The following is a 27,994-nucleotide window of genomic DNA, read 5'->3' on the forward strand; positions in this document are numbered from 1 at the left end:
GCAGCTTGAAACGTCCGAGTAATTTCCGAGCACGGTAATCATACAAAATCACTTCTCTCATTCACAACCTTTGAGAGCCACACAATCATCATTCCTCCAAACAGGAATCTCATCACTACTCCGAACATTGCTCATCCCAAAAGAATATAGTTGCAGATCATTCACATTATTCCAAACAACCTCACTTCCTTCACCGCTCGACTCATAAACCTTCAACACCCAACTCTCCAAAACAAGGATAACAAAAGAGCAATCTTCCTTTGCAAGAATCACAAGAACCTTAAATGACTGAACCGAGTACTTATCAAGTACTTGATCACCCGTTCGTGATATTGTAAACGTTCGAAACACTTCATTCTTCATATCAAAGCTCAGTATAATCTCCTTATCCCGCGCCCTTGTGAACCCTTTCCAGTGCGCAAAGGATCCATTCTTGCACACCGACTTTATGGGTTTCTCAATCACCATATTTTGATCAATATCCTATTCACTCCAAGAATTCTTCCTCGCAGAATACAGATTCGCGTGCAACCTCTTGCATTAGCTGCACCACTTTGTAATCTTCGTCGAAACAAAATCCGACATTGTGGTGATAAAAACACGACCGAGTTATAGAGAAAGGAGAAAGTGGTAGAATCTTGAAGTGGCGTAGAAAAGGATTGCTTATTGCAATGTCTAACATACGCGGAGAAGTTAGGCAGACTAGACCCTTAACATCCCCGGATACTACACTCAGGTCCATAGGCAGAGGGAAGTAATGCGACTGCAACGACATCCCGTTGTCTAGGAGATTTATTGATAGTTTCCTACAAACAATACTATAACCGAGACCAAAATTAAACCGTAGATATACCTCCTCATCTTTTTTGTTTTTATGCAACAAGGTGTGCAAATTTCTAAATTCAGGAGAATCAATGATGTTATACCACACTCTAACACCTATCAATTTCAAGAGGGATCGAACAGGAAGAAGCAACAGTATGTCGAACACCACATCTTTGTTCATAGCTATGTATCTCAATACTGTTTGACATTGAGACTCGATTTAATATCTTGTAGATTAGATTTATATTTCCAAACTATGAATATCAGTGATTAGGATTAGGATTAGGGTTAACTTGGGCTATATTTTAGCCACAATTTGTACTTTATTTATTTAAATTTTATACCGTTTTTAAGCAATGTATTACTTCATTTGACGTTACAATTTTTGCCCATAAGAAAATCTTTAATATTGTATGGACTGCATCACTTCTTTGTATACTCGTATTTTTGTATGGCTTAGTTATTTCTAAAAAATCCATTAATATATTAACAATTTCATATTTTCCTCAAAAAATTTACCAAGAGCATTATGATAGTAAATTTACCAATGCTATGGCAACATCATTTTGGCTGGCCAATATTTGAAGAAAATGAAGTTAATTTGTGGTTGTTTGGTAGAAGTGGTAAATGAAGATAATTTGTTTGGGGGCCATCAAGTTAATCTATCAATGGGCAAGCTGATTGAAATATCCGAAGAGCCATATTTCGTTCTGAATCGTGATATTATGAGTGAGTATCCATTGAAAGAGATGATTGAGTTCTATTGGCAATTGAAACATAAAATGAATGTAACGATATCCCACATCGATGTACACAAAGAGCTTAATCCAATATATAAGTCTCGCGTGCCTCTACTCCTATCAACAATTGGTTTTAGGAATGAACTCATGAATTTCTATCAAGTTCCACAAATTAGAAGGAAAACAAACACATGAGACATAAGAGTCTATATAGTACTATATAGTAATATTTTAATCTGTTTTATGTTAAAGATTAAAAGTCGATTTGATTTCCTTTTATATTAGATTTATATTTCGTTGACCGAGGCGGTGATTGTGGTACACTTTTTTCTCAATATTTTAGCCACATCGAACTTTTTTTATATCCATAATAATTTTATTTATTCATGGCCTTTTAATTTATACTTTATTTATTCAAATTTTATCCCGTTTTAACTTTTAAGCAATCTACATTTAAATTATACTAGTCCACAAAAATCTTTAATATTATTTGGACTATTATTCTATTTATTGGACTTGGGACAATTGTTGGGTTCACAGGTATAACTTATAATACTCCATCTTCCAAAATAAGCCCAACACCTATATATCAACTAAATCTCAGTAGCTAATAATTCTAATTTAATGCTAATTGCAACTTTTTGAAATTTTCTTCTTCATTTTAATTTATTAATTTAATTAAATCAGCGGATTTTCCAGGAGACGTTTAATTGATAGTTTTAACAATTTAAATTGTAATACTTTTAATCATGAATTGTTAATACAGAGAGATATTCATGTGATGTTGAGAAATATTGGCCATTTTAAGTGATTGAATAGTTTTATTCGATTGATCATTACATGTTGTGGAACATTGGGAATGGAGTGTTCATAAGATAATTTTAACCCCTTAGTTTGATCCTTCAACCATTTCAACCCTAATATTTCATGATATTGAAATCTTATGTTAAAACGGGGTAAAATTTATTAGAGAATATATTCGTACATAGAGATTTCAATCAGCTAGCCAACCGAATTTCTGGTAAATCCTACTCATGTTGTGGATTTTTCGGGTATGGGTTTATCGAGTTGTGATTTGATTGGATTTTTCGCCACGTCTTTCTTTTTCCATTCTTGCTTTCCCACTCTTGCAATCTACAATCTCTAAGAAGTACTCGTGTTGCACTCCCTTTGCGCAATATTTTGCCCACACGGATAGCTCATCTGATTTTCAAGAAGGTAAATGAGTACAAGGTCTCAGGTTCGAATCACGACAATAATGGTGTGTGACTTTCATCTAATGTGGTGGCTCGTGTTCGCACCAAGCATATGACTGCTTTCTTATATAACAGACTGAGATCAAATAGTAAGTGAAACCATAATTTTGATAGCATTAATAGCATCAAAACAAATTTGTACGCTCATCCTTATAATTGAAATAATCCATAAAATAAATATTTCTACAAATATAAAATGTGTTTTTCGGAATATAATATTATGAACTAAAAATTAAAAAATACTTCCACTGTCCGCGAATAGGAGTTCCGTTTTTCCATTTTGGTTAGTCCACAAATACGAGTCCCGGTTCATATTTGCCATAAATGGTAAAAAGACCCCAAACTAATATATACAAGTGAGACCACTATTCCACTAACTTTCTTCCACCAATTCTTTCTTAACATTTATTAAAACCGTGCCAGAAAGAAATGAGACTCATATTCGCGGACGGAAGGAGTACTAACATAACCCCACCCCTCTCTCTTCATCTCTTCTTCCTCTATTTCCCTCTCTCGAAGTGAAGCTAACCCCAGCTACTATCAGATTCCATGGATTCCGCTAATTCGAATCAAATACTTTTTGCGCCCTAATTTCAAAGGTCTGGTCTGAAATTGGGAATTTAAAACACGATTCATATTTTCTGTAGTCAAATCCCCGGTATCTGATGTGATTGTTGCTTTCTAATTCGATTTCGTTTGCGTTTTGCGACCGGATTCAGGGAAGGGAGAAAATAGTTTCTTTGTTGTTGTGTTCAATTCTTTTGGTGTTGTGTTCTCTGAAAATACAAATGTGCATTGATGAATTGAAGCCAAGTTATATATGGAACATAGAAGATATTTAGCACTTTGAGCTGGAATTGTTTATTTCTTGTTAGTTGGAAAATTGAGTTTATGTTGGATTCTTGCGATAGGTTATGTAAATTGAAAGGGGAAATGGTTTACAGCTGCAATGAGGGAGTTATGTGTATGCTGTTCAAGTATATTCATGCTAAGCAATATGGTTACTTTTTCATTTCCTAATGGAGTGTTTAATGTGTTATGTCATGATTCAATTGTTATTTTGTTATGATATAGGGAAGATCAGAAATTTTCTCCTTGTAATTTATAAGTTGTATTGTTTTAAATGCAGGGGGCTTATAGCCACAATCAAAATGAATGGTTATGATCAGGTTGAGCGGGTTTTGAATCATATTCTTCGTGCAATCAATCCCTCAAAAGAAGATTGGACGATCAGACTTCATATTATAGATGAGGTCCAAGAAGTTATAGGATCCGTGGAAAGTTTGAGAGGTATGTAATGCTTCACCACTTATAGCTTAAAACTGCAAAAATTATTACTTGCAGCTTAACCATCACTTAAATTTGTATGGTTTGTAGATATAACAATGAAATATGTTTATGAATTGTGTAAATGTCTTGTTGACTGTAGATATAACATTTAATGAGGCATGTCCAAACTACTTTGTTGGAGCAGGTGCCACTGTTGAACCATATGGATCGTTTGTGTCCAACCTTTTTACAAAATGGGGTGATTTAGATGTATCCATTGAGATACTAAATGGTACATATATTTCTTCTCCTGGAAGGAAGCACAAACAAACCTTACTGGCAGATGTCATAAAAGCTTTGAGAAGAAAAGGTTAGCTGGTACAAGTGCAAGCTGAAACTTCACTCTTCTATTCTTCTTTTAATGTTAGCTTGATTGAGCATTTTAGACACTTTTTTTTTGTAAATATGAAAAGGCATGCTACTTATCCTGTTTAGTTTTTTAATTTGCCATTTGTTGGTTGACTTCTGGTTCCTTTAAAATTAAAAGTTTAAATGCTACCCTCAGCTAAAGATATTGGGCCGTTGGCTGAGCTAAATAATCAAGAGGATGTGTGTTTGAAATTTCTGAAGAACTGTGATTGTTCGAGTTTGTGACTGTATTTGATTTTGTGGGAAAAAGTGTATAGACGTCAAATCATGGCTAAGAAAGTTGTTGAGTAAAAAATTAGTGTCATCTAGAAAAGCATAAGAAGTCTGAGACAGATTTACACATTGGGAGTAGAATCTCCAAATAAACAGATATTGGTGCTTGGTTTAGCAGCTGTGAAATTGTGATCCATCAATTTGTGCCTTTTCTGTTAGGTGGATTTCGTAGGCTGCAGTTTATCTCCAATGCGAGGGTACCAATTGTGAAGTTTGAGGGGAAGTTCAACATCTCATGTGACCTCTCAATCAACAACTTAAGTGGGCAAATGAAGTCAAAAATATTATATTGGATCAGTGGGATCGATACCCGCTTCCGTGATCTGGTTCTGCTGGCAAGTTTCTATGGCATAGTGATGAATCTTAATCATGAGTCAGTGTCAAAACATCATTAAAATTCTTTCTTTGTGCAGGTCAAGGAATGGGCCAAAACTCACCATATCAATGATTCAAAATCTGGGAGTTTGAACTCGTATTGTCTAAGTCTGCTTGTGCTTTTTCATTTTCAGGTAACTTCTGCACCAAATTTGAGTTTTGTAGGTGACAGGTCAATAGGGCTGCTTTATAAGCTTTTGAAATTGATTATAGAAGTGAGAGCTTTCAAATAAACTAAGAAATATGTTAGAATTCATAGATTACTTAATTTTCCAGTCTTATCTTATTCTGATTTAAAAACATTTACAACTTACAAATACTCCCTCCGTCCCGCCATAAGCGAGGTTTTTCTTTTGGGCATGAGATTTATTAAATGATGTTTAAAGAGTTAAGTTGAGAGAGAACAAACTATGCTAGAGAATAAAGTAGTTCAGTGACGAGAGAATAAAGTAGTAGTAGGGAGAATACGGGTCGCTTATGGTGGGACGGAAGGAGTACATTTTTATTGTTATCTTATCTATTTCCTAATGTTTCAGACTTTGGAACCTGCTATATTACCTCCTCTTGTAGAAATATACCCTGGGAATATGATTGACGACCTTACAGGTAGAACTCAATTGGGTTTTATTAATGAGATGTTCAACAGCTGATGCACATTTACTCTTTCTATAGTAGCACCTTTATTGCTGTTGGGTAGTGAGGTTCAACTAGACATGATATCATCTACAGCAACTGATTTAAACTTGTTATGTGCTGTTAATTTGATTCATTATGAATGATGCTCATGTTCTTAAATTACTTTCTCCTGAAGGTGTGCGAGATCTTGCAGAAAAAAATATTGAAGAAGCTTGTACCTTAAACATTACGAAATTTAGGTCAGATAGGTCAAGACCGATCAACCGGAGCTCTTTGCCTGAGCTCTTCTTTTCCTTCCTTACAAAGGTTTTTAAGTATTTGCTTTTTTATAAATCAATATTTGTTAAAAGTTTTTATGTTAACATCTCAAAGATAACAAACATGAACTGCCTATTTTTGTACGATAAAAGTTAGTCCAACTGTATTGACAGGGTTTTCATCCCTTTGCACCTTCAGTTTTCTGATATTTGTTCAAGAGCTTCTACACAAGGTATCAACCCATTTATGGGACATGTGGAGGATATTCATACCAACATGAGATGGCTGCCCAAAACCTATACATTATTTGTAATCTCTCTCTCTCTCTCTCTCTCAAATACGCACACACATTGGTAGTGGGGTATTAGGCACATCCAGAAGTTAATACATCCTTGTTGCTTTTAGGTTGAAGATCCCTTTGAACAGCCAGCTAATACAGCTAGGACAGTCAGCAGCAAACAGTTAATAAAGATTGCTGAAGTGATTCAGGTGACTCGTCAAATGCTTGTCTCGCCAAATCAAAATCAAGCTTCTCTTTCTTTAGTTTTGGCGAGGCCACATCTGTCATGGGTAGGAAGGGGAACATCCGCATCAACTTCGACAACACAGCAATCTATGCCAGCAACACCTATTACCAGAAATACACCTATTAGTAGGAACGCACCTATTAGCAGGAATGGCGCGAAGACTCGGCCAGAGAGAAAGCAGGCGCCCTTGCAAACACTGCAGAAGTCTCAGAACAAAGTAATGGATAAACCTCAAAATGGGGAAAGTAACAGATCTAAGCATGCATCTACAAGTCAGAAACAGCAAGTTTGGAGGCCAAGATCCGAGCCCAAAGCACAAAAAGACAGTTCAGGTGATTGAGTCTATATATGCTTTCAAGACCACTCATTTATTAGAGTACTTAATGTGTTAGCTCTTTTGGTGGGTGAAAGGCAGTCGTATTAAACCCAGATGATCTAGTTTTGATGCCTGTCGTCTTTAACAAAAAACTTGGCAGGCATGCCATTTTTTTGTTTGTATGATTTGAATGTGATGCATGCAAAGCTCAGTTCCAATGGCTAGTGAAAAAGCTGATGTTTTGTTACTGCTCAAAGCACTCTAATTTGTTGAAACTTTTCTCGAGCATGGAGTCATTTACAGCATTTGAAACTGTAGAGAACTTTTCCGATAGTTGTACCATTATTTCTATCGCTCATGAAGCAATATTTTACTTGCATGCAGATATAGAATCTATTCAAAATGTAATTTAGGGATGTACTATATCCTTTTGCTTGCTTAGTTATTCAAATGGTTGTATAGTTCAATTGAATAGTTTATATTAATTAATTAAGATTTATTGATCAATTAACTGTAATTACAGTATGGATGTTGTACTCGTAGATATTAATGTTATTTATTGAATAATTAGGTAAAACTTGTAATCAAACGCTTTTTAGGTTGTACTTTAGAAAACAAAAGATGGATTGGAGAAGTCATTGCCAGTTAAATAACAGATATTTTTGGGATGTAATTTGCAACATCAGTTTCGAGATTGTGCAAGCGTAGATTTGAAATCAGACATTTAGCCTCGTGCATTAACTATTCGACGACCATTACTGATGCGAACTCGATGATGAAGGGGCGTAAACGTTGTACGTAAGTGATGTTATAGGTTTTGAACAAGCAAATAGTAAAAGATAAAAAGATAAATAGGCAATTTGTGTACGTGATAACAGAAAGCAGAAGAGGGCAAATCATCAGGTTGTGTGATGACATACAATGGCATTTGAAGAGAATATCATATAAAAGGGCAACCTTCTTGTTACATGTAATATCTACTATACTAGTAATAGTAATAATAAAAATGACGGGAGCAAGGGGGAGCAGCTGAGTTCAAAATGCCCGCGAATTACCCGAGATATAGCAAGACACAGTACGAAGACATGCCTGAGTTGATGGTGACTGCCACCCGCCCACGGAGATCTCCAGCAGAAACAACACTTTGCCATGGGCCCTTTTTCCTCTGGCCTGATGCCAACAAACACCGTCTGAGGATTATCTATCTTTCTATTCTTTTTTTCGTGTTTTTTCAGAATAATGTTTGCTACTTATGTGTGCACATGAATTAATCAAGATCCATATTAAGTGATGTATAATACCAGAAAGAGAAGACTTAAACAAACACAATGATATTAAGAAAGTGTATTTCATTGTCAATTGTTAGAATAATGCAAACAAAAGAAATAGCCTACTTACTATAGACATGAGCCTTGGTTTCCCATTGTATCTTCAATTTGCATACACAGCACTAGGTCCTTCTCCGCACCCGACGGCCACTAGGATTCACTGATTCTGCTACGCCATCTGCTGCCAAATCCAGCGCGAAGATGCTGCTGATGCTCCTTTTCTTACCTGATACGAGATTCGGCTTCTCATCCACCAATGCCACTGTTTCCAGCAATTCCAACAGCAGCGAGGGGCAACTCTCTTCCAAGTGTTTGAACCCTTCTGATTTCATCACCACTGCAATGGCAAACCAAACCATTAATACTATGGTAAATCAATATGAAACCATCATTCATGGGATTTGGGGGGAAGATCTCGAGTAAACATAGTACATTGCAATTTGAACATCTCCTCATGAGGTCTGGATTCTCATATTTTCACTACTTTGGTCGATTTATAATACTTCCTGTTATCCAAACATCAAAGAACTCTACCCCAGAAAAGCATCAACTCCAAACACATTCACATCGTAAACTACCTCATGCAAGTAAAAGCAAAATAAGGCAATCTTGGAGCCACGGACTTTTGAGCAACCATACTAAGCATGTGTTTATATATAGAACTGACATAAAAATATGATAATTGCTGCTCTTATGAAAACATATTACATTGAACATAGTGGTTATACCAATCATTATATGTAAACATAATTTAGTTGCATTAACCTATTGTGAAATGGCCTTGAAGTTTGTTTTGGTCAGAACTATTATAATGGAATGCAGAATACCATCTATGCGTGACAGAAATAGCTTAATCAGGATTCGTGTTGACATACTTGTTTATTGAAGCTAGGTCGCATTTGAAAGTATTCTTAGGTGCAACATCATAAACTTCACTTATCTATTTCCTTTTTATATTTCTGTTTCACTTTCTTTGGATAGGAAAACAAAGAAAAAACATACAGACGTGTGATTAAGGCACAGAAAACAAAATAGCCACCAAATATGAAGAAGACTTAATTTCATCATAAACATGTCTCCAGATAACGGAGTGGAAATTATAATTGACATAACCTGAAAACTTGCACCACTCAGATCTACGGACTACACGCACCTCCCAAGTTTGCTGCAGCAAATTTTAGACATATGGGCTTGAGCTGTGTGCAGTGATGCTGTTCTGCCAGGGAAAGAGTTGTTGCCACTGTATCAGTGCTGAACTCTTCACATAATTTTGCTTCACACAATAGCTTCAACCTATCTAAACCAAATTGGTCCGCAGCAGCCAATAGATGTTGCGTCATGATCGTAGAAGAAGCAGGCGTTGAATCATCGATTTCAGTAAAATCAGGAAGTTCATCGGAGTAAATAAAATGTAGCAAAGCCTGCAGATAATTAACCACATAAATTGACGAAGATGACTTGTAAAGAAATGAAGAACCAGACGATGTGCATATCATTTGCAATACATTAATAAAAAAGCTCCAGTGACCATCCATAAGGATTGTTAACAGCAGTCTTAGGTATCACAGTTGCGGTTCCATGTAGCTGAGAAATGTGGATAGTACAATACGGAGTAATAGAAAAGCTCAACCTAGAGACTAAGGATTCAATTTACCTAATGTGTCAAAAATACCTCACAACCAGCCCTAAGGTACAAGAAAGTCATTGCTTTCCATTTCATGAAACAGCCAGTATAAGTCTTGAATAAAATTCTATAATAATTTGAAAGCATTATGCAAATAACCATTTAATGAAACAGCAGAGATTACAAACAAAATAAGTTTTATGTACTATATTATATCCAACATGTATATGATATTTTTTATCAAACATGAATTGCCATAGGAACTGTCAAAAAATAATGTGGGATATGATAAGATAGCCTTCAAACATCAAAGTTCCAGCACAGCACACAAGAATACTGAAAAAACAAATCATTTTTATCTGTACTTCACTATCTTATCACATTTCATGTTATGTTACGCATTAAACGAACCCTTCGAGTTTTAGTGATGCGAGTATTAGTGTATGTGTGACATGTGTCATTCTTAACATTATTATATATTACAGTGATAGAATTATGTGCCATCAAATTTAAAAAACAAGGGCAATTATAATTCCGCCTCTGTTATCCTCTCATGTAGAATTTTGTAACCCACAAACATTGCAAAAAAAAATAAAAAGAAATTAAACCAGATGTAAATGAAACAATGAAGGAAAGTTGTGATATATTTCCAGTTGGATACAGTTAAGTATGCGTTGGAGGCTTAGAGTCATTATATCACAAGGTGATGATTTTATTTCTGTTTTCTCTAGGGATTTTACTGTGTTCAGAATTCGCAGCTAAGTTAATCTCAAATCCCCAGTCTTTGTGATTTCCTTAAATCCTTTCTTGTTAAAAATTGCTCTGAAATGCTATTTAATTTGCTGCTGTTTCTTCAGCTTATATAATTTACTAGTACTAAAACATGGAAATAAAACCACAGGCGTAATGTCGTGTGATACTTTGACGTTTTGTTCCACCCCATTTTTTTTCAACCTGAACAAAGTGGTTAATGTTACAAGACAAAGAAACAAACCTTGAAAATGGATGGTTCAACATCCTTCAGTTCCACCTTTCCACTATTAGGATTTCCAACAAGTCCGAAGAATTGAGCTTTAAATACAGGAGAACGAGCAGCAAGTACTATCTTATGGGCCTTGAATGACTCCTTCCCGACTTGGAAAACTACGTCACAGCCAAGTTCAGCATCCAGCAAATGCTTGAGACTCTGACCCATATCTGATGGGGGGACGTGAACACTATACATCTTTGGTCCCTCAACACGAGTTCGAACAACCCCCACAGTGCAATGCATAGAAAGACAATTATCCTTCAGATAATCAGAAGTTTCTAAGGCAGCCCTTCTGAAAAAACGCTTATAACCCCTGCAAACACAAGTAGATTAGTAATTCTACAAACGTAATCATGATTTTGCCTTTTTCGATCACAAACAAATGGCAAAAGTAATGAACAACAAAAAAAATCAACAGTACCACTTCCACTTCCAAGAATCAAAAAAGTGTTTTTAAAACCCTAATTGTCCAGAATTCATCAATCACAACCATATTCTAGATTTCTAATTTCACTCAGCCACCAATAAAACCAACGAATTGACACAATTCCAAACAATTGCGAATCAGTACCACATGCTTCCTCTGTACTTGAGCGTATAAGGCCCGCTCTCGAGCGCGCGATCGAAATGACTATGCACCTTATGCTTCCCCTTCCCACTCTGATCCAATAGAGCCAGCTCAAACAGCGCCCTCACATCGGTGCCCTCGCTCGCTAGCGCGATGAAAACGGACACGTACGTGGACGAATCCTCTGGGTTTTTCCCATCGGGGTAGAAGTAAATCGCCCAATCGTAGCCTCCGATGTTAAAAGTATCGGAAGAAACGTACTTTCCAGGGCCCATGCCCTTCGCCAGAGAGTAGCCGCGGATGGTGAAGTGGTGCGTCCCATTCACCGTGTCGTTGATCGACCTGGAGCTCGAATCGAGCGCGATGTAGTGTTCGTTGGGGGAGACGATCATTTCATTGGAATGTGGGGAATTCGTAGAGAAAATTGGGGGGTTTGGATCAGGGATTGAGGATTGGGGTTTTGATAACTGGAATTTGAGAATTTGAGTGGAGTTGAGTGAGAATTTGGGTGGATTTGATTGATGATTAGGGCTGGATTTGAAGATATAATATTGGAATTGGAACAACTGAAAAAGAAGCGAACTTTTCTTTTTATTTCTTTGTTATCCTAAAATATAAATATTGTTAATTGGGTGGGTCGGGTTGGTCAAAGTAAGAGTTAGCCGGGTCGGATCATGCCTATTGAAAATAGATAATTATCATAAAAATTATAAATATTTTTATTAATTTCTACTTTTAAAATTATAATTTTGTAATTGTCTCACACTAGTTAAAATTGAAACTAATATGAAAAATCAAATGTGATTGTGACAATAAAACAGTGTTGTTTTGGATACATCTTTTAGTTAACACCGAAAATATGATGTCGTCAATTCGTCATTTTATAAAAATAATGTCCTTTTGGTGTCACAGCTTATTTTTTTTATACAACTAGTTTCAACTTTTGTTATACTATTATCAAGAAAAACTTATAATTATCAAGAAATACTACTCTGCAACCTCGATACAACATGTAACCTAGGAATATGAAAAGATGTCAAATAGTAATTCTTAATCATAGTTCTTTAATTACTCAATATATTTGAATATTACGACATTCCATAACAACCTAGGAATATGAAATGATCATGTCAAATAGCATTATAGATACAAGAGTCTCTTCCATTCCACACACTCACACCTAGGGGGAATTATACCGAAATACCGGAATACCGAACTTACCGTATCGAAAAAATACCGAAAATACCGATTTTTCGGTATACCGTAGTTTTCGGTACGGTATGAAAGATTCGGTACGGTAACGGTATTAGATTTCCTATACCGCGGTATACCGAATTTTCAGTATATACTGACGCTTCGGTATACTGTTGATTATTAAATATATAAATATATATACCTATAGAGTCGTGATCATATGATAACCCCTAAATATTGTAATAACCCTATAACCAAATCTGGACCACACATATTTCTAACCATGCAGTTGAGATTCAAACTTAGATTTACTTCATAAAAAAAAGCGCGGGGCTAAAACAGTCATTTCCCTCATTTAATTTCTGAATTTCGCCAAATATCACGTAAAATGATAAAATGATAGGTTTATTGCATAGAATGATAGTTTTGAGATTCAAACTTATATTTACTTCATAAAAAAAAGCGCGGGAGTAAAACTGTCATTTCCCTCATTTAATTTCTGAATTTCGCCAAATATCACGTAAAATGATAAAATGATATGTTTATTGCATAGAATGATAGTTTTGCCGGATAGAATTATACTCTGAGTTGATAAAATGATACTTTTGACTGACTGATAAAATGATAGGTTTATTGCATAGAATGATAGTTTTGTCGGATAGAATGATACTCTGAGTTGATAAAATGATACTTTTGACTGACCGATAAAATGATAAAATGATAGGTTTATTGCATAGAATGATAGTTTTGCCGGATAGAATGATACTCTGAGTTGATAATATGATACTTTTGACTGACTGATAAAATGATAAAATGATATATGTTAGGTTTATTGCATAGAATGATAGTTTTTTCCGGATAGAATAATACTCTGAGTTGATAAAATGATACTTTTAGCTTATAAATGTTAGGTTTACTGCATAAAATGATAGTTTTGCCGGATAGAATGATACTTTCAGCCGATAGAATGATAGTTTTGCCGGGTAGAATGATAATTTCAGCCGATAGAATCATAGGTATTTTTGGTGTATAAAATGACATTTTTGTTTAATAAAATGATACTTTTACCTGATAAAATGATAATCTAAGCTGATAAAATGACAGTAACCTTATAAAATGATACCCTGAGTTGATAAAATGATACGTTTACTGCTTTGTAGGTTTGTATATTATGTATTGTGCCGATTATATTAGGTTTATTGCATAGAATGATAGTTTTGCCGGATAGAATGATACTCTGAGTTGATAAAATGATACTTTTGACTGACTGATAAAATGATAAAATGATAGGTTTATTGCATAGAATGATAGTTTTGCCGGATAGAATGATACTCTGAGTTGATAAAATGATACTTTTGACTGACTGATAAAATGATAAAATGATATATGTTAGGTTTATTGCATAGAATGATAGTTTTGCCGGATAGAATGATACTCTGAGTTGATAAAATGATACTTTTGACTGACTGATAAAATGATAAAATGAGCGAAATTCAGAAATTAAATGAGTGAAATTTGGATACTTAAATTTTATCATGAGCGAAATGACATATTTACCCCCGCGCTTTTTTTATGAAGTAAATCTAAGTTTGAATCTAGACCACGTGATTTTAAAAATGTGTGGTCCAGATTTAGTTATAGGGTTATTACGGAAATTGGGGTTATCATTATAATGCACCCATATACCTATATATATAATATTTATGTTATATTTATAGGATTATTATTATTATATATATATAACCCTTTTATTTATAGCAGATTGGATCCTCCATTTTCAGTTTCATTTACAAGTAACGTCTTTTGTCAAATTCACCAACAAGGTTCCAAGAAATGAAGACAATGTTGCTCATGATTTTATAATTTGTTTTTGATTTGGTCGTCAAAGTTTTATAAATTTGAATATTATAATGATTTTATGGAGTTTAATTGTTTTATACCTTTTGAAGTAGTTGAACAATATAGAATTGTTTTTTTAATATTTTAGGTATAATATATTATTTTTTCGGTATAACAGGAATACTATGACGTACCGAAGTTCGGTATACCGCAAAAGTACGGTATACCGGAATGCGGTACGGTATACCGAAAACATAGTATTGTAACGGTATCAAAAGCTACCATATCAAATTTCCGGTATACCGAAAAATTCGGTACGATATCGGTATGGTATTTTGTCATACCGTAACTTTCGGTACGGTATACGGTATGACACTCAAAGTACGGTATACCGTACCGGACCATCCCTACTCACACCTCCTATGCCAGCACCATCCATGTTCAACCCACCGTGCCTCCGCCGTCTGACGATGTCCAACCCACCTTGCCTTCCTCCAATCGGATTGCTGCCAACTAAGCAACATCAGAATTATGAACTTTGGCGCCATGGTATGCATTTGATCTTAACGTGCGCTCATTGGTTTAAAGGGCTGATCTTAACCTACGTCATTTTTCTTAGATTTTGATTCGCTAATCATAGCTGGAACAATCTAGAAGCTAAAACATCTACTCCCTCCATTCCATAGTAATGGAAGCGTTTCTTTTAGGCACGGAAATTAAAAAAATTGTGTTAGGTGAGTTAAGTAAATGGAGAATAAAATGGAAAATGAAAAAGGTAGAAAGATGAAGAGAGAAAAAAGTAACAGAGAGTAAAGTAGGTGTAGAAAAATGTGTTGACTTTTACTAAAAAGGGAAATGACTCTATTACTATGGAACGTACCAAATTGATAAAATGACTCTATTACTATGGAACGGAGGGAGTAATACTTTTTGTTTCACATTCCTTAGCGCCAAAAATCATTAATTCAAAAACCTAATTGTCTTCATCTCTCTCTGGTCTAAAAATATCTATGTCTTGCCATAAAATGCTTCCTAACAGGAGGATTTCTCAAGTCGGTTCTTCATCTACTAGAGCTGTCGTTTATTTTCCACCTCTTCGTCCTGATCCAACTGTGGTGAGTTTGTCATGTTTAAGTTTATTTTATAAAGCATTTTAGTTTTTTCGGCAAATTAGAGTAGATTGTTTAGTAAGATTCAATTATCTCCAGGCTGACAGCATGGAGGTACTTAATGAGTTTCACCGAAATCCGAGAATGTTTGATCATTTCAATATGATCTGAAATCACATCTCTGTCTTCAGGTATTTACTATTTCAATTTTGTTGATATCTGATCTTGTCTATATTTGCATTTATGAGGATTTGTATGATATCTATATATTTGTTGAATTTTGCTTGATTTTGGTTAGTTATATGAAGATTTGCATACGCTGTCTATTTTTGTTGCATCTATGAGGATTTGTATGCTGTCTATATGAATTTGTTAAATTTTGCTTGATTTCGTTTAGTTCTATGAAGATTTGTATGTTGTGTATTTTTGTTGCATCTATGCAGGTTTGCATGCCGTCTATGTTTTTGTTGAATTTTGCATGATTTCATCTTGTTCCCTATTGGATAGGATAGGATATTAATCTGTTATTGGATGTGAAGATTGAATATGAGATTTATATTTTGTTTCTCTGATTTTGTTTAAATTTATGTTTCTCTGATTTCCATTTGAAAGTAGTACTTAAAAAATGCTAGGATATTCAACTGGTTATGTATTTGATATGGTTGGTAATTCATCTAGTTCTTGATATGATTTGAAGTTATGATAGGGTATTCCTCATGTTCTCTTATTTTTATTATATTTATGTTCTCTGTTTTTATTTATTTGTTGCTATCTTATAGTAAGGATCGATCAAGTTCTCTGTTAGTTGAATATATTATCCAAGAGCCCATGTCTATTGAGCATATGGCAGTTATCTGCTCTGAGCTGACGGTTGATGCCTGAATATTGCTCTTAATGTGTACGGTGACTGTGTGTTACAAAGGTTATTAAACCGTCGAATTGGCGTGCCTGTTTCAGACATAATAGAAGTCCTGCTATCTCATTTCAATGAGTTATGTTGTAGTATACCAGGTTCCCATGTTATGGTTGTGGCTATACCTAAAATGTCTAAATAGGATAAAATGTAAGTTTCTATTATGCTGAGTGGTTGTTTAAAGGAATATATTGTGCATGAGGTTACATATAAGGTTGTAAGAACAACCTTTAATTCAGTTGATGAAAAGTATTTGAGCTTTGCAAATGGGGTCTTTGAGGAGAATTTTTTTGTCTTTTCCAAGAATATGAATAGCAGTCTAGTTATCCAGGGAATATCCAATAGTCAAAGCTGCCCCTATATATGCTATTATCTGATAGAGCTTGTGATGCATCATGTAGAGGATCTCTCAATGGACAAGTGTGAGAATTACATATTGTTCAGGTATGAAAATGATGTTTAACATTTCATCTTTTGATGTCATTTTACATTTCTAATATATCTTTTTAATGGCATTTGCAACAATTAGTTATGAAAAATGGCAACAATGAGCAATTTTCTTATATCTTCTCTATGTTGATAAACCCTTCCATTCTTAGGGTGAGTTCTACTTCATAATATCATCAAATTGGGTTTCTTGTATTTATGTTATCTAACTAAATGATCTTCCTTTTAGGTATTGATAGGGGACAAGTTTGGATACTATATGTATGCTTGTGTCATTTCCCTGTGTGATAGGGAGCAGATAAACACATGTCTTGAAGGTTTTGATGCCCTTAACCTTGGTGATAACAATGTTGCCGGCAGGAGCTTGTTCTCTCTCAAGTTCAAAGCAAGCAAATTGCTTGCTGCTATGAACTAATCCTCTTCACACTACTTGCAGGTATGAAATAATATTCTTTACACTACTTGCAGCTATGAACTAATCCTCTATACATTGCTTGCTGCTATGAACTAATCCTCTGTCAATAGCTTGATGCTATGAAGTAATCATTTGTGTGTACAAGTGTAAATTTTGAACACCTCCTACGCAAATGATGGTTGATACTATGAAGTAATCATTTGTGTGTACAAGTGTAAATTTTGAACACCTCCTACGCAAATGATGGTTGGCAATGTGAATGGAATATGGTATGAGATCTATGGTATTAGGTTTTGGATATCTAAATTCATATTATTGGAGGTGTTGGATTTCAGAATTAAACAAACCCTCAACCCAAATGAAAGCTGATCAGATTCTTTAAATTAAACATACAAATTTAGTTTTGAATTAATCATCGTAAGAGTCAACTAAAGAATTTGGCAGGGGATTGCATAAATATCGGTAGGTATTGATAAGTGCACGTGGGAAAAATAAAGAAATCTAAACAAGGAGTAATTGTTATTAGGATGTGAATCTTGAAAGTTGAAACTCATTAAAATGTGACATGAAACGTAATTAATTAGTGAACTGAATCGAGTCATTTGTATAAATATATTTATACAATGTTTATTAAAGGGTTAAGAATTAACTCTCACTTTTTACGGGATACGTATATATGTTTTTGAATATTGGACTATTCGGTACGATATACCGAAATTTCGACAACGGTAACAGTATAGATATTATCCACACCGAAATCCGATATACCGAAACTTTCGATATGGCAACGATATGAAATTCTTTCATATCGATATTTTCGATACGATAATGATATAAAATTTTCGGTACAATATACCTTATCAACCCAGCCGTAGCAACGACTTCCATCATCGTGTCGCAACGCTTTGGACAGTTTGTCAAATGCAAGATATCCTACAATGATAAATGAAGCGTTATGAGTAAATGGATGTTCATTTAAAGATAACTATAACGCATAAGAAAAATTTACAAGATTGACCTAACAAAAATGGTCTAACTTGGACAACAAGTCCCCCCTACTTATGCTTGATTATGAAAACAACATTATCCTTAATGGCTGAAGGGATAAATTCCAAATGTATTTCGGGGATAGTCTGAAAGTACCATTTAATGTAATATTTAATTTAATGTTATAATTATAGTTTTGCCGCCTATCTATTGAATACTATCAAGGCTTATAATTAATTACATACTCCTTTCACAAAATGTTCTTTTCAAAAATAATTCTCTCCGTCCCACGTAATAGGAGTCACTCTTATTGTATGGGTTTTAAGAAATATAAAAAATAGCGAGTTGGAAAAGAATATGAGACCCACTTTTTTACACCCCCTCCGTCCCACGTTACTTGAGCGTTTCTTTTTGGCACGAGATCAAAGAAAGTTGTGTTTAGTGAGTAAAATAAATTAAAATAAAATAGATGAGAGAATAAAGTAAGAAAGAGAAGAGAGGGGAAAGTAAAAGAAAGAATAAATTACGTATGATCAGATGTTTTGTTTTTAGCTAAAAAGAGAAATGACTCAAGTAACTTGAGACAACCCAAAACGAAATACGACTCAAGTAACTAGGGACAAAGGGAGTATTAGTTTTATTATAAAATATGAGTGAAATGAGTTAGTGGAATGTGAGACCTACTTGCCATATGTCAACCTTCTAATTGCTACCTTCCATTTCACTTTTATCGCTTTGCTTATAGATTGGAATGTTTTATCAACCTTTGAATTTGTAATATCATTTTCTGAAGCATGTTGTTTTATTTTCTTGCATGTTAATGGGTTGGTTCATTGTTTTATGGCTATAAATTTATGATTGGCCTAATATTATTATTGCTTGAATTTTAGTTTCAATAAATAATTCTTTTATTGGTATTAATATTTCATTAGAATGAGAATAGGAAATGATCCAAACTAAGAATATTGTTTTATGGAATATAACAATTAATAAATACTTCGTTATTAATTCATAAATGATGAAATTATTTATTAATCTTAATTATCAACCAAATACTAATGTTCTAATAGAAGAAGAGCATTTGATTACTTGTACTTCAATTTATTTATGAAAATTCTATATACGAAAAAAGATAATATGGTCGAAACTCCAAGGATTTTCAGCAAGTTCATATAATAATTTCATTTTTAAACATGTTAGTAGATCTTAAAGCAATAAATATTTTTGAAGTAGAGTATATGTGCATTCACGTGGTGGGGTGACCATAAAGAATTAAAGATTATTGTTTCTCTTCAATATATCATATTTTTACATATATAATGTAGTTCGATCTATTTAGAGTCCGATAATTATAAGGGATACAAAGACATAATAAATGTTTTTATAGCTATATCATTTCACTAAATGTAGTGAAATCGAAAGTGATACAAAGACATGTTAAATGGCACGAACATATTGAGAGAAAAGATTGGTAATTGTCGAGATGATTATTGCTTTACTATTATTCCCTTTTAAATAAGGTGAATGATATGTAGTGCAAGGAATATTCTAAACAAATCAACTTTTCTTTTACAATATTCTCATAGTCCCTAAATGTTAAGAATCATATCTTTTCCTTATTGACAAGACTTTTTAACACACTTGTATCAAGATTAATAAGCTAATAATCTTGATTCAAAATGATGACGTGTGAAACATAGTATATTAATAAATAAATCCAATAACAAGGTGGGACAAAATAATCGATCCACCAAATTGCCATGTGCTCCATGTGCTTATTGAGTGATTTCCAATCTTCCATTTCTTACTCTCATTTTCTAATGAATAAAATAAATCATCTGTAAATTTAATAATTCTTAAGTAGAAGTTGTCCATTAAAAAAATCACTATATAATGGAGTAAATTTTAAGAGGAAAGAAATCTAGGAATACTTAACTACACACTGAGATTTAAGGAAATTATAAATCTACACACTTTTTTTTACCTCTGTTTAAGGTCAACTTCATAAAAATAAAATTTTAAAGAGTTGACTATTTTTCATGTAACAATTAAATGTTAATATAATTCTACTAATTAGTTACAAAGAGATCATTTAAGCAAGGCGTTTTCTTTTGTACATGAAAACATATAAATACAGTCCTACTATTATTTTTAAATACTTAATTTTTATTCCGAATAATAATTTCAAATACTTCAATAATTTAGCAAAATTTCATAGCCAATTTACATAATGATTCACCTAACAGCTAAAAGAAATTTGAACATAGGATAAGATAGGATAGGATAATTGTGATAATCTAAATTCTGGAATGATTTAAAAATTACTAGAGACTCTAATTATATAGAAACTAAGCTTTAACTCTGTTTGACTAATAATTAAGATAGTAAATGTAATTTAATTCGGTTGATTGAATCGAAAAAGAGGAAGTCAGCAGTTCGGTATATATACATACAAATGCACCTGTATCTATCCATCTCTATATATTTCTTGTTTCTTCTTTGTCTCTCAATCGCCATTACCGACATCTCTCTCTCACTCTCTTAGGAAAACCACAAATCGCTGAGGTTTGTGGTAAGGCGAGGATTATACCGCATTTGTTGACTTTGACTACGCCTAGATCTGCTGTAAATCCCCAAAATTCAGGTATTTTATTGCGTTAAACCAACATTCTCCGTTAAGTCTGTGGCGAAATTGGCAATGCTGCTGGTGTAATTTTTTTCTCATTGGTTTTACAATTCGATCTTTTGTTGTTGTTTGTGCTGATTAGCTTCGATTTGATAGGAACTTTTTAGTTTTTTTTGTTCCAATTTAGTTGAATAGAATGGTGTTAGCTGGAGCCTAGATCCGCTACGGAGACGTCAAATTGGAATTCTTGTGGCATTCCATTATTAATGAATTTCACTTTCTGGACAAATATAGCTTTTTTATAGCAACCTAGATGGATTCGGTAGAGGAATGTGGAGCTATGGAGATGTAGGAGAAGATATTTAGGATAAGAGATACATCTAACCACTTTAATGTTGCTTCTGATGTTCATTTTCCTCCGTTGAGTATTGAATAGGCTGAGATTGTAAGCTTTCAGATTGATTAGTCTAGCAACTTACTACCGAAATGTAGGCTTCTGACTCTGGACCTTTGAATTTAGGTTCGCTACATCCCAATCAGGAGATCTATTTGAGCTCTCAACAAAATTTAATTAGGCTTGACTTCACGAAATATGGACATACTATTGCATTTGTATTTTTCAGATCGTGTGCTGTTAAACTAAAAATTAGAATCTTATTCTTCAAATAGTTAATTGTCTCTGTTTTCAAGTTAACCACTCTCGTTCTTGCTATCACACCACTTCTATGAGGTTTATAATAATTTCGACTACTAAGAACAGCTTTTTGCATTGTTTTGTTGATTGGGTACTCCGTTAGTTCCTTAATATTTTTTCATTTAATTTTACTTACTTTTGGCTTTCTGGTTTTAAAATAGTTACTACACTCTTTTGTTTCTACTTTCTATGTCTCTTACACATTTAAGAGGTGATAAGAGTTGATTGCCATGCAAGTCCTGTTTTTTCCGATTAAAATTCCCTTTTTTGCATGATTTACTAATTACAACACTCTGTTGCATCCACTTTTTTTAACCCAAAATCCAGGTCAAGAGTATTTTATTTTTATTTTTTTTATGTTCTCTAGATTGTTTTGAAATTCTTTTCTGGTGCCCAATTGCACCATCAACTATCTTTCTTTTCCTTTTACTCTGCCTCAGAAAGAAAGTGTGAACACAAGTTCCTTATGTAACAAAGATTTCAGATTGAACAGTCTCCTAAATTAGAAATTATGGCATGGTGCACTATCTATATCTTCGAACCTGCTAAAATTTCACTATATCACTCTGATTGAAAGACTTAACCTGTAGTACAGCTCGAATCTGTTGTTTTCCCAGCCTCAGTTTTCTTTTGGAGTGGCCTCTTGAATATATTGAAAATTTGAAATTACGTTCTTTATGACGTGTCTATGGGTTGATTGTCTATTTCCTCAACTACAGCTTTAAATTTTTGCTTTGTTTCTGTCCAACTGGGATATGTCCTTGTTTCTTAGCTCCTCCATGCATTTGTTTTGTGTCAGTTCTAAGCAAGACAGTTATGGAACACCCACAACATTGATTAGATCACGACACTTATCATATTTTAAGTACATGCATAAATGAAGAAAGGAGCAAAGACAGGTTATAATTTGTTTTGAGTCATTAAGTTAATCCATCAAAGTCTTCTACAGGTAAGGATGAAGGCATTGATTCTTGTTGGAGGGTTTGGCACTAGATTGAGGCCATTGACACTGAGTGTGCCTAAGCCGCTCGTTGATTTTGCTAATAAGCCCATGATTTTGCACCAGGTACATTCTATTTCATTCTTGTGAGGGTTCCTTTTGTGGGGAGAGGGGGCATGGACTGGGTCATACATTATATTATGCTACATGTATTTCAGGCATAATGGCTAATGCTCATCATTAGCTGAGATGCTGTTTTTAATCTAAGAATTTCTATCATGCATGTTAAAATTCTTCTTGTTGTTGTATCAGATAGAAGCCCTTAAGTCTATTGGAGTAACTGAAGTAGTCCTAGCCATTAATTATCAGCCAGAGGTGAGATTCTGATTGTTGTCTCAATGCAATTTTACCAATGAAAGGTCATTTTGCTTTATTAGCAAATGAATACCTTCCTTTCCAGGTAATGCTGAACTTTTTGAAAGATTTTGAGGCAAAGCTTGAGATTAAGATCACATGTTCGCAAGAGACTGAACCTCTTGGAACAGCCGGTCCCCTTGCATTGGCTAGGGACAAACTGATAGATGAATCCGGAGAGCCGTTTTTCGTTCTGAATAGTGATGTTATCAGTGAGTATCCACTGATAGAGATGATTGAGTTCCATAAATCCCATGGAGGTGAAGCTTCTATTATGGTAACCAAGGTAAGTCTTTTTCAGATATATGTAGTTAAAAATATTTCTCATTGTTGAGTTGGAACATAGACCTGATTATAACCTAAATGATATGCTGATCTAGGTGGATGAGCCTTCAAAATATGGTGTTGTTGTTACAGAGGAATCTACTGGAAAGGTTGAGCGGTTTGTTGAGAAGCCAAAGTTATTCGTAGGCAACAAGATCAATGCTGGCATTTACCTTCTGAACCCTTCAGTGCTTGATCGTATCCAATTACGCCCCACATCAATTGAGAAGGAGATTTTCCCCAAAATTGCTGCTGAGGGAAAGCTGTACGCAATGGTCCTGCTGGGTTTCTGGATGGACATCGGGCAGCCAAAGGATTACATCACAGGTCTAAGACTATACCTGGACTCCCTGAGGAAGAAAGCTTCTCCTAAATTGGCCACTGGAACTAACATAATCGGAAACGTCTTGGTGGATGAAAGCGCAAAAATCGGAGAGGGATGCTTGATTGGCCCTGACGTTGCAATTGGCCCTGGTTGTGTGGTTGAGTCGGGTGTGAGGCTGTCTTGCTGCACGGTCATGCGTGGAGTCCGCATCAAGAAACATGCCTGCATATCATCAAGTATCATTGGCTGGCACTCTACCGTTGGTCAGTGGGCTCGGGTGGAGAACATGACCATTCTCGGAGAAGACGTTCATGTCTGCGACGAAATTTACAGCAATGGAGGAGTTGTTTTGCCTCACAAGGAGATCAAGTCCAGCATTTTGAAACCAGAGATAGTAATGTAAAGGTCTGATGTTAACATCTGTGCTTAGTAATTTAAACTATACTTTTTCTGTCAGTGTGTTGCTCTTGCTCTCTTCAATCTTCTGTTTACTACCTTTCTAATTGTAAAAGTCAGTTGCTGCCTAAAGATGGTCTCTGATGTGAAATGTGTAATCTTTTTTGTCCATAAAAATAATCTGTACTATTTTTGTAGATTATTATCTCTTGAAGTTAAGCAGCTTCTGAATTCTTGGATGTGAATTTTTTTATGATGAGAAACTTGGATTTCTTGCTTCATAAATTTCCAATTATCTTGTTCTGAAAATTGCCCCTTGTGAAGTTGTGTTTGGATTTGGTGTATTGTGATAGTAATTCTTTGATGAATTCCCAATGATTTCGCAACACCCATTTTGCAATTCCCTCAAAACCAATCTTGGTGTTTTCAGTAGAGATTTTTCAAAAGAAAGATGCACTACACAAACTGAAAAGGCCAAGTTGTATGGATAAAATCTATCCCAAGATATTACTGAATGTGTGATGTTACAAACGAATCTCTTCCCTATTCGTAAGGGAAGGATTGAGGTTCAGAAATGGTAAATAAAGAAAAAGAAAAATGCAAATGCTTCTTACAAAAACTCTTTCCAAAATACACTGGCACAACGAGCATCCGGCCATGCTGTTTAGATCGATGCCACAAGCCAAAACATGATGTACGAAGACAAGGCAAGAAGAAACCACGACGCAAAAGCAAAAGCTATGGATATTTGGATCATGTTGCATGACAAATTCAAATCTGATTTGCAGATATTTGTATCCGTAACGAAGAGCACCATAACACCGGCAGAGGAGCTTGCAGCTGCAAGAGATAGAGTAGCAGTCACCTGCAAAACAGATTACAAGTTGAAGTTCTGAGCAACTTTGGTCAGACTGAAATAAGTACCCGGATAGTAACAAGCAACGGTCTTGATTTTTCATAAGATACATGCAGCGAGGTTCTCCTCACCATTAAACAGTTTCATTACCAACACAGAGGCATATAGACTAGTAGAAACAGATCATGTCGCTTTGCAACATTTTCGAATATGATGTATTTATCAAACTCGAGTGCAGCCCAAATATCCTTGAACATAGTCCATGGTTTCGTGCGTATGCTTCAAATAAAAAACTCATCAATGCGATACAAGGTTTACATCATGAATGGGTATTCGGGAGTTAATAAAACACACATATAAACGCAAAAGGGATGTCGAGCTTAAAGTAAAGAACATTTTTAACAAGTAACTCTTAATCTCAATATAGTAGTTTAAGATTATAGATTCTCTATTCTCTCTATACATACAAATTCTAATCCTCTATATGTTGTCATGTTCTCTTATTATCATCTCAACATGAAACATGGTAATTACACAAACTGTCACCTCTAAATGCAATTATGCACAAAATCATGCATCTTCTTTTCTAATTTTACAATCCTGCCCATCACCGTGGTGGGCCTACTTTGAGAACATCTGCAACTATTCGTGAGTGACGTTTTATTGAATCTCTGGCAGGTCAATTTTCAATATCTATTATGCTGCTACGTGATACAAGTTCACAGCACTCTAGTTGGGCCGGGCGTAATTAGGTTGGTGTCTTAATTAGAAACAAATAGGCGTTGATTAGTTAACCTCTCTTTTATCCTCGTTCAAATGAACTTTGAACTTTCTGCATAAAAGGCACAACGTAGAAGCATATAGTATGTGTGCACCCCTAGAACAAGAAGTTGTGGTTGACAAGTTCAAGGTGATCCATATTCAAAATAAAGAACATGCCATATGAAATTTTTAACATCATTATGGGAGACCGGGAGAGTATGAACGAACATACTAGAAGTATCGTCAAATAAGATTCCAAAATGACATCTTCACATATATATATGTATTTGTACTGTATCAAAAGATAAAAGTACAGAACCAAAGTGATTCCCGTTGTAGATAAACAATAGATACTTGAAATTAAAGTAGTTCAAACTAATGAATCTCAAGCACGTCACACTTACCCAATCACCGACAACAAATAGGCTCACAATGATGTTCGTATGCAGGTCTTTGTTGAACCTCAAAGCATGTATGTCTAGGCACATGAGTCCAAAGCTCCACAAAACCTGAAGCCCCATTGATGCAATTAAGTAGCTGGCAGAACAAAATTTTTCTGCCATTAGTACAAAATGCACTTAATTCACCATCACTAACACTTAACAAATCATATACAATATTAAATTTGTTCAAACATTGCCCTTTTGCCACCCAATCAATCAAACCCTCAATTTTGAAGAGCATGTTAAATTGGACTGGTTGAAAATTAGACATCCCTTTCACTATCAACCCAAAATCACCAATTTATAATTCTATATACAACAAGTTACCAGAAACAGGAAATTCTAGATATCTACTATTGGAACGCCTTCAGTAAAGAAAGTGTCACCATCTAGTACTACTACACCATTGAATGAGTAAACTAAACATCAACAAACACACAACTGGCTTTCCCAGAGCAAGCTAAAAGAAAACATTTTTACAGCAGAAAATGGGAGAAAAAATAATTACCAAAAGGCAGTAGTAGATGAGAAGCCATGAGCAGAGGCCATGACACCAATTGAAACAGCTGCTGACATACACTGCCCAATCCTCAAAATCAGCCCACTTTTTCTACCTGGGCTTCCAAACAATCTCTTCATTTCTCTATCTATGTATGTGTGTATTATATATTACTGCTCAAAATGTGAAAAATATATGATTTTTACTGGTAAAGATTGAATCTTCATAAGATGGGTCAGTCCCACAAGACAAATAGGACGGTGGGATTCACTCAAAACGCTCCTCTACGAGATTGAAATTGAAAATCAAGAACAATAGAAACAAATCCCTTCTGCTGACCCTTTTGAACAAACCACTAATTAAGGTTTCCCAGATTTTTGAATTCAGAAATTCAGCTGTGATTCAGTAATATTTTATGTGTGAATTGTTGAAGATCACCGATGAAGAAGGGTGTGATTTTGATCTAAATCTCATGACCCGAATTATCTGCTTTGATCCTTTCCCAACCTCACCAACTTAGCGATAAAAAGAAAGCTGAAATTTGGAAAAAGAGTAATGGGCAGCACAGCTATGTTTGTGTCGCTTTCTTATGCATTTAAATTTTAAATAGATCATTAGATTTGCCAAATTATGGACTAGTACTTTTATTTTAGTCATATTGTGTTTGTCATGCATTCAACTCTATGACAATTTCATTTTTATCAAATAATAAGAATGTCAAAGAAAAAGACCGATTGTGTGTTTGTAATTGGCTTTGTAATTTTTTTTATTATTTTGTTCGTACTTTTATCGTGTGCTTATTTTGAATTTTTTTTGCTTTGTTTCATTATTAGTATAAATTACTAATAAACATTTAAGGAGGAATTCTAACATTAAAGGATGATTTCTTAGTTATATGGAGTAATCGATGTTAAGTACGCTATAAAAAGGATGTGGCCTTTAAAAGTAAGAAATTAAAATAAAATGATATTTTGGTAAAATTTCAAATACGAATAACCACTCGATTTTTGCATAAATTTTCACTTTTACTTTATTGAATGAGACAATAATTATTTATTCTACCAAAACATCAAACATTGGTGTATATGACATGGACCACTATTAAAATTTTTGTAGGTAGTATGGCCCTAAATTGTGAAGTAGGTAGTAAGTATGACCCTAAAAGTGATTAAGAGGTGTTGGGTTATTCGATACTCAATTGATGTTAGATTATCTGAAATATTAATCCCACAAACAATATTCCACATCTACCTATTTTTTATACTTTTTCAATTATATCTACTTATTTAAATTACACATAAATTCCATGAACCTTAAATAAATAAATTATTTTTATATTAATATATTTATGTACTAT

At 34.4% G+C, this 27,994-nt stretch overlaps 5 protein-coding genes across 8 annotated transcripts; 2 read left to right on the forward strand and 3 right to left on the reverse strand.

Annotated features, from left to right (window-relative positions):
• Positions 1-487: 487 nt before the first annotated feature.
• On the reverse strand, positions 488-1,006 carry LOC121774549 (F-box protein At2g21930-like). The gene has a single exon (XM_042171401.1). The coding sequence runs from the start codon at positions 1,004-1,006 to the stop codon at positions 488-490; it is 519 nt and encodes a 172-aa protein (XP_042027335.1).
• A 2,260-nt stretch (positions 1,007-3,266) lies between these two features.
• LOC121773793 (protein HESO1-like) lies at positions 3,267-7,287 on the forward strand. The gene is made up of 9 exons (XM_042170710.1): positions 3,267-3,420; positions 3,951-4,111; positions 4,296-4,460; positions 4,952-5,127; positions 5,206-5,301; positions 5,704-5,773; positions 5,979-6,109; positions 6,260-6,370; positions 6,467-7,287. Exons 2-9 carry the CDS (start codon positions 3,973-3,975, stop codon positions 6,926-6,928), a joined length of 1,350 nt encoding a protein of 449 aa, XP_042026644.1. The 5' UTR covers positions 3,267-3,420; positions 3,951-3,972; the 3' UTR covers positions 6,929-7,287.
• A 447-nt stretch (positions 7,288-7,734) lies between these two features.
• Positions 7,735-12,030, reverse strand: LOC121775482 (BTB/POZ and MATH domain-containing protein 3-like). Of its 4 annotated transcripts, none has more exons than XR_006045132.1 (5): positions 11,458-12,030; positions 10,851-11,199; positions 9,386-9,653; positions 8,303-8,569; positions 7,735-8,074 (listed from the first exon to the last, which is right to left on the reverse strand). XR_006045132.1 is itself a non-coding variant. In XM_042172561.1 (4 exons), exons 1-4 carry the CDS (start codon positions 11,844-11,846, stop codon positions 8,355-8,357), a joined length of 1,221 nt encoding a protein of 406 aa, XP_042028495.1. In that variant the 5' UTR covers positions 11,847-12,030; the 3' UTR covers positions 8,220-8,354. The 4 variants fall into 4 exon arrangements, 2 of the variants coding, with proteins under 2 accessions (XP_042028495.1, XP_042028496.1); XR_006045133.1 differs by having other exon boundaries at positions 7,735-8,094; XM_042172561.1 differs by lacking the exon at positions 7,735-8,074 and having other exon boundaries at positions 8,220-8,569.
• Positions 12,031-20,839: 8,809 nt separating this feature from the next.
• LOC121773573 (mannose-1-phosphate guanylyltransferase 1-like) lies at positions 20,840-24,274 on the forward strand. Its single transcript, XM_042170458.1, has 5 exons — positions 20,840-21,002; positions 22,628-22,744; positions 22,931-22,993; positions 23,079-23,318; positions 23,413-24,274. Exons 2-5 carry the CDS (start codon positions 22,634-22,636, stop codon positions 24,082-24,084), a joined length of 1,086 nt encoding a protein of 361 aa, XP_042026392.1. The 5' UTR covers positions 20,840-21,002; positions 22,628-22,633; the 3' UTR covers positions 24,085-24,274.
• Positions 24,275-24,543: 269 nt separating this feature from the next.
• On the reverse strand, positions 24,544-27,192 carry LOC121773269 (CASP-like protein 5B1). Its single transcript, XM_042170083.1, has 3 exons — positions 26,647-27,192; positions 26,100-26,232; positions 24,544-24,942 (listed from the first exon to the last, which is right to left on the reverse strand). Exons 1-3 carry the CDS (start codon positions 26,775-26,777, stop codon positions 24,742-24,744), a joined length of 465 nt encoding a protein of 154 aa, XP_042026017.1. The 5' UTR covers positions 26,778-27,192; the 3' UTR covers positions 24,544-24,741.
• Positions 27,193-27,994: the final 802 nt, after the last annotated feature.

The sequence above is a fragment of the Salvia splendens genome, chromosome 17 (genome assembly GCF_004379255.2).
Source record: "Salvia splendens isolate huo1 chromosome 17, SspV2, whole genome shotgun sequence".
NCBI lineage: Eukaryota > Viridiplantae > Streptophyta > Magnoliopsida > Lamiales > Lamiaceae > Salvia > Salvia splendens.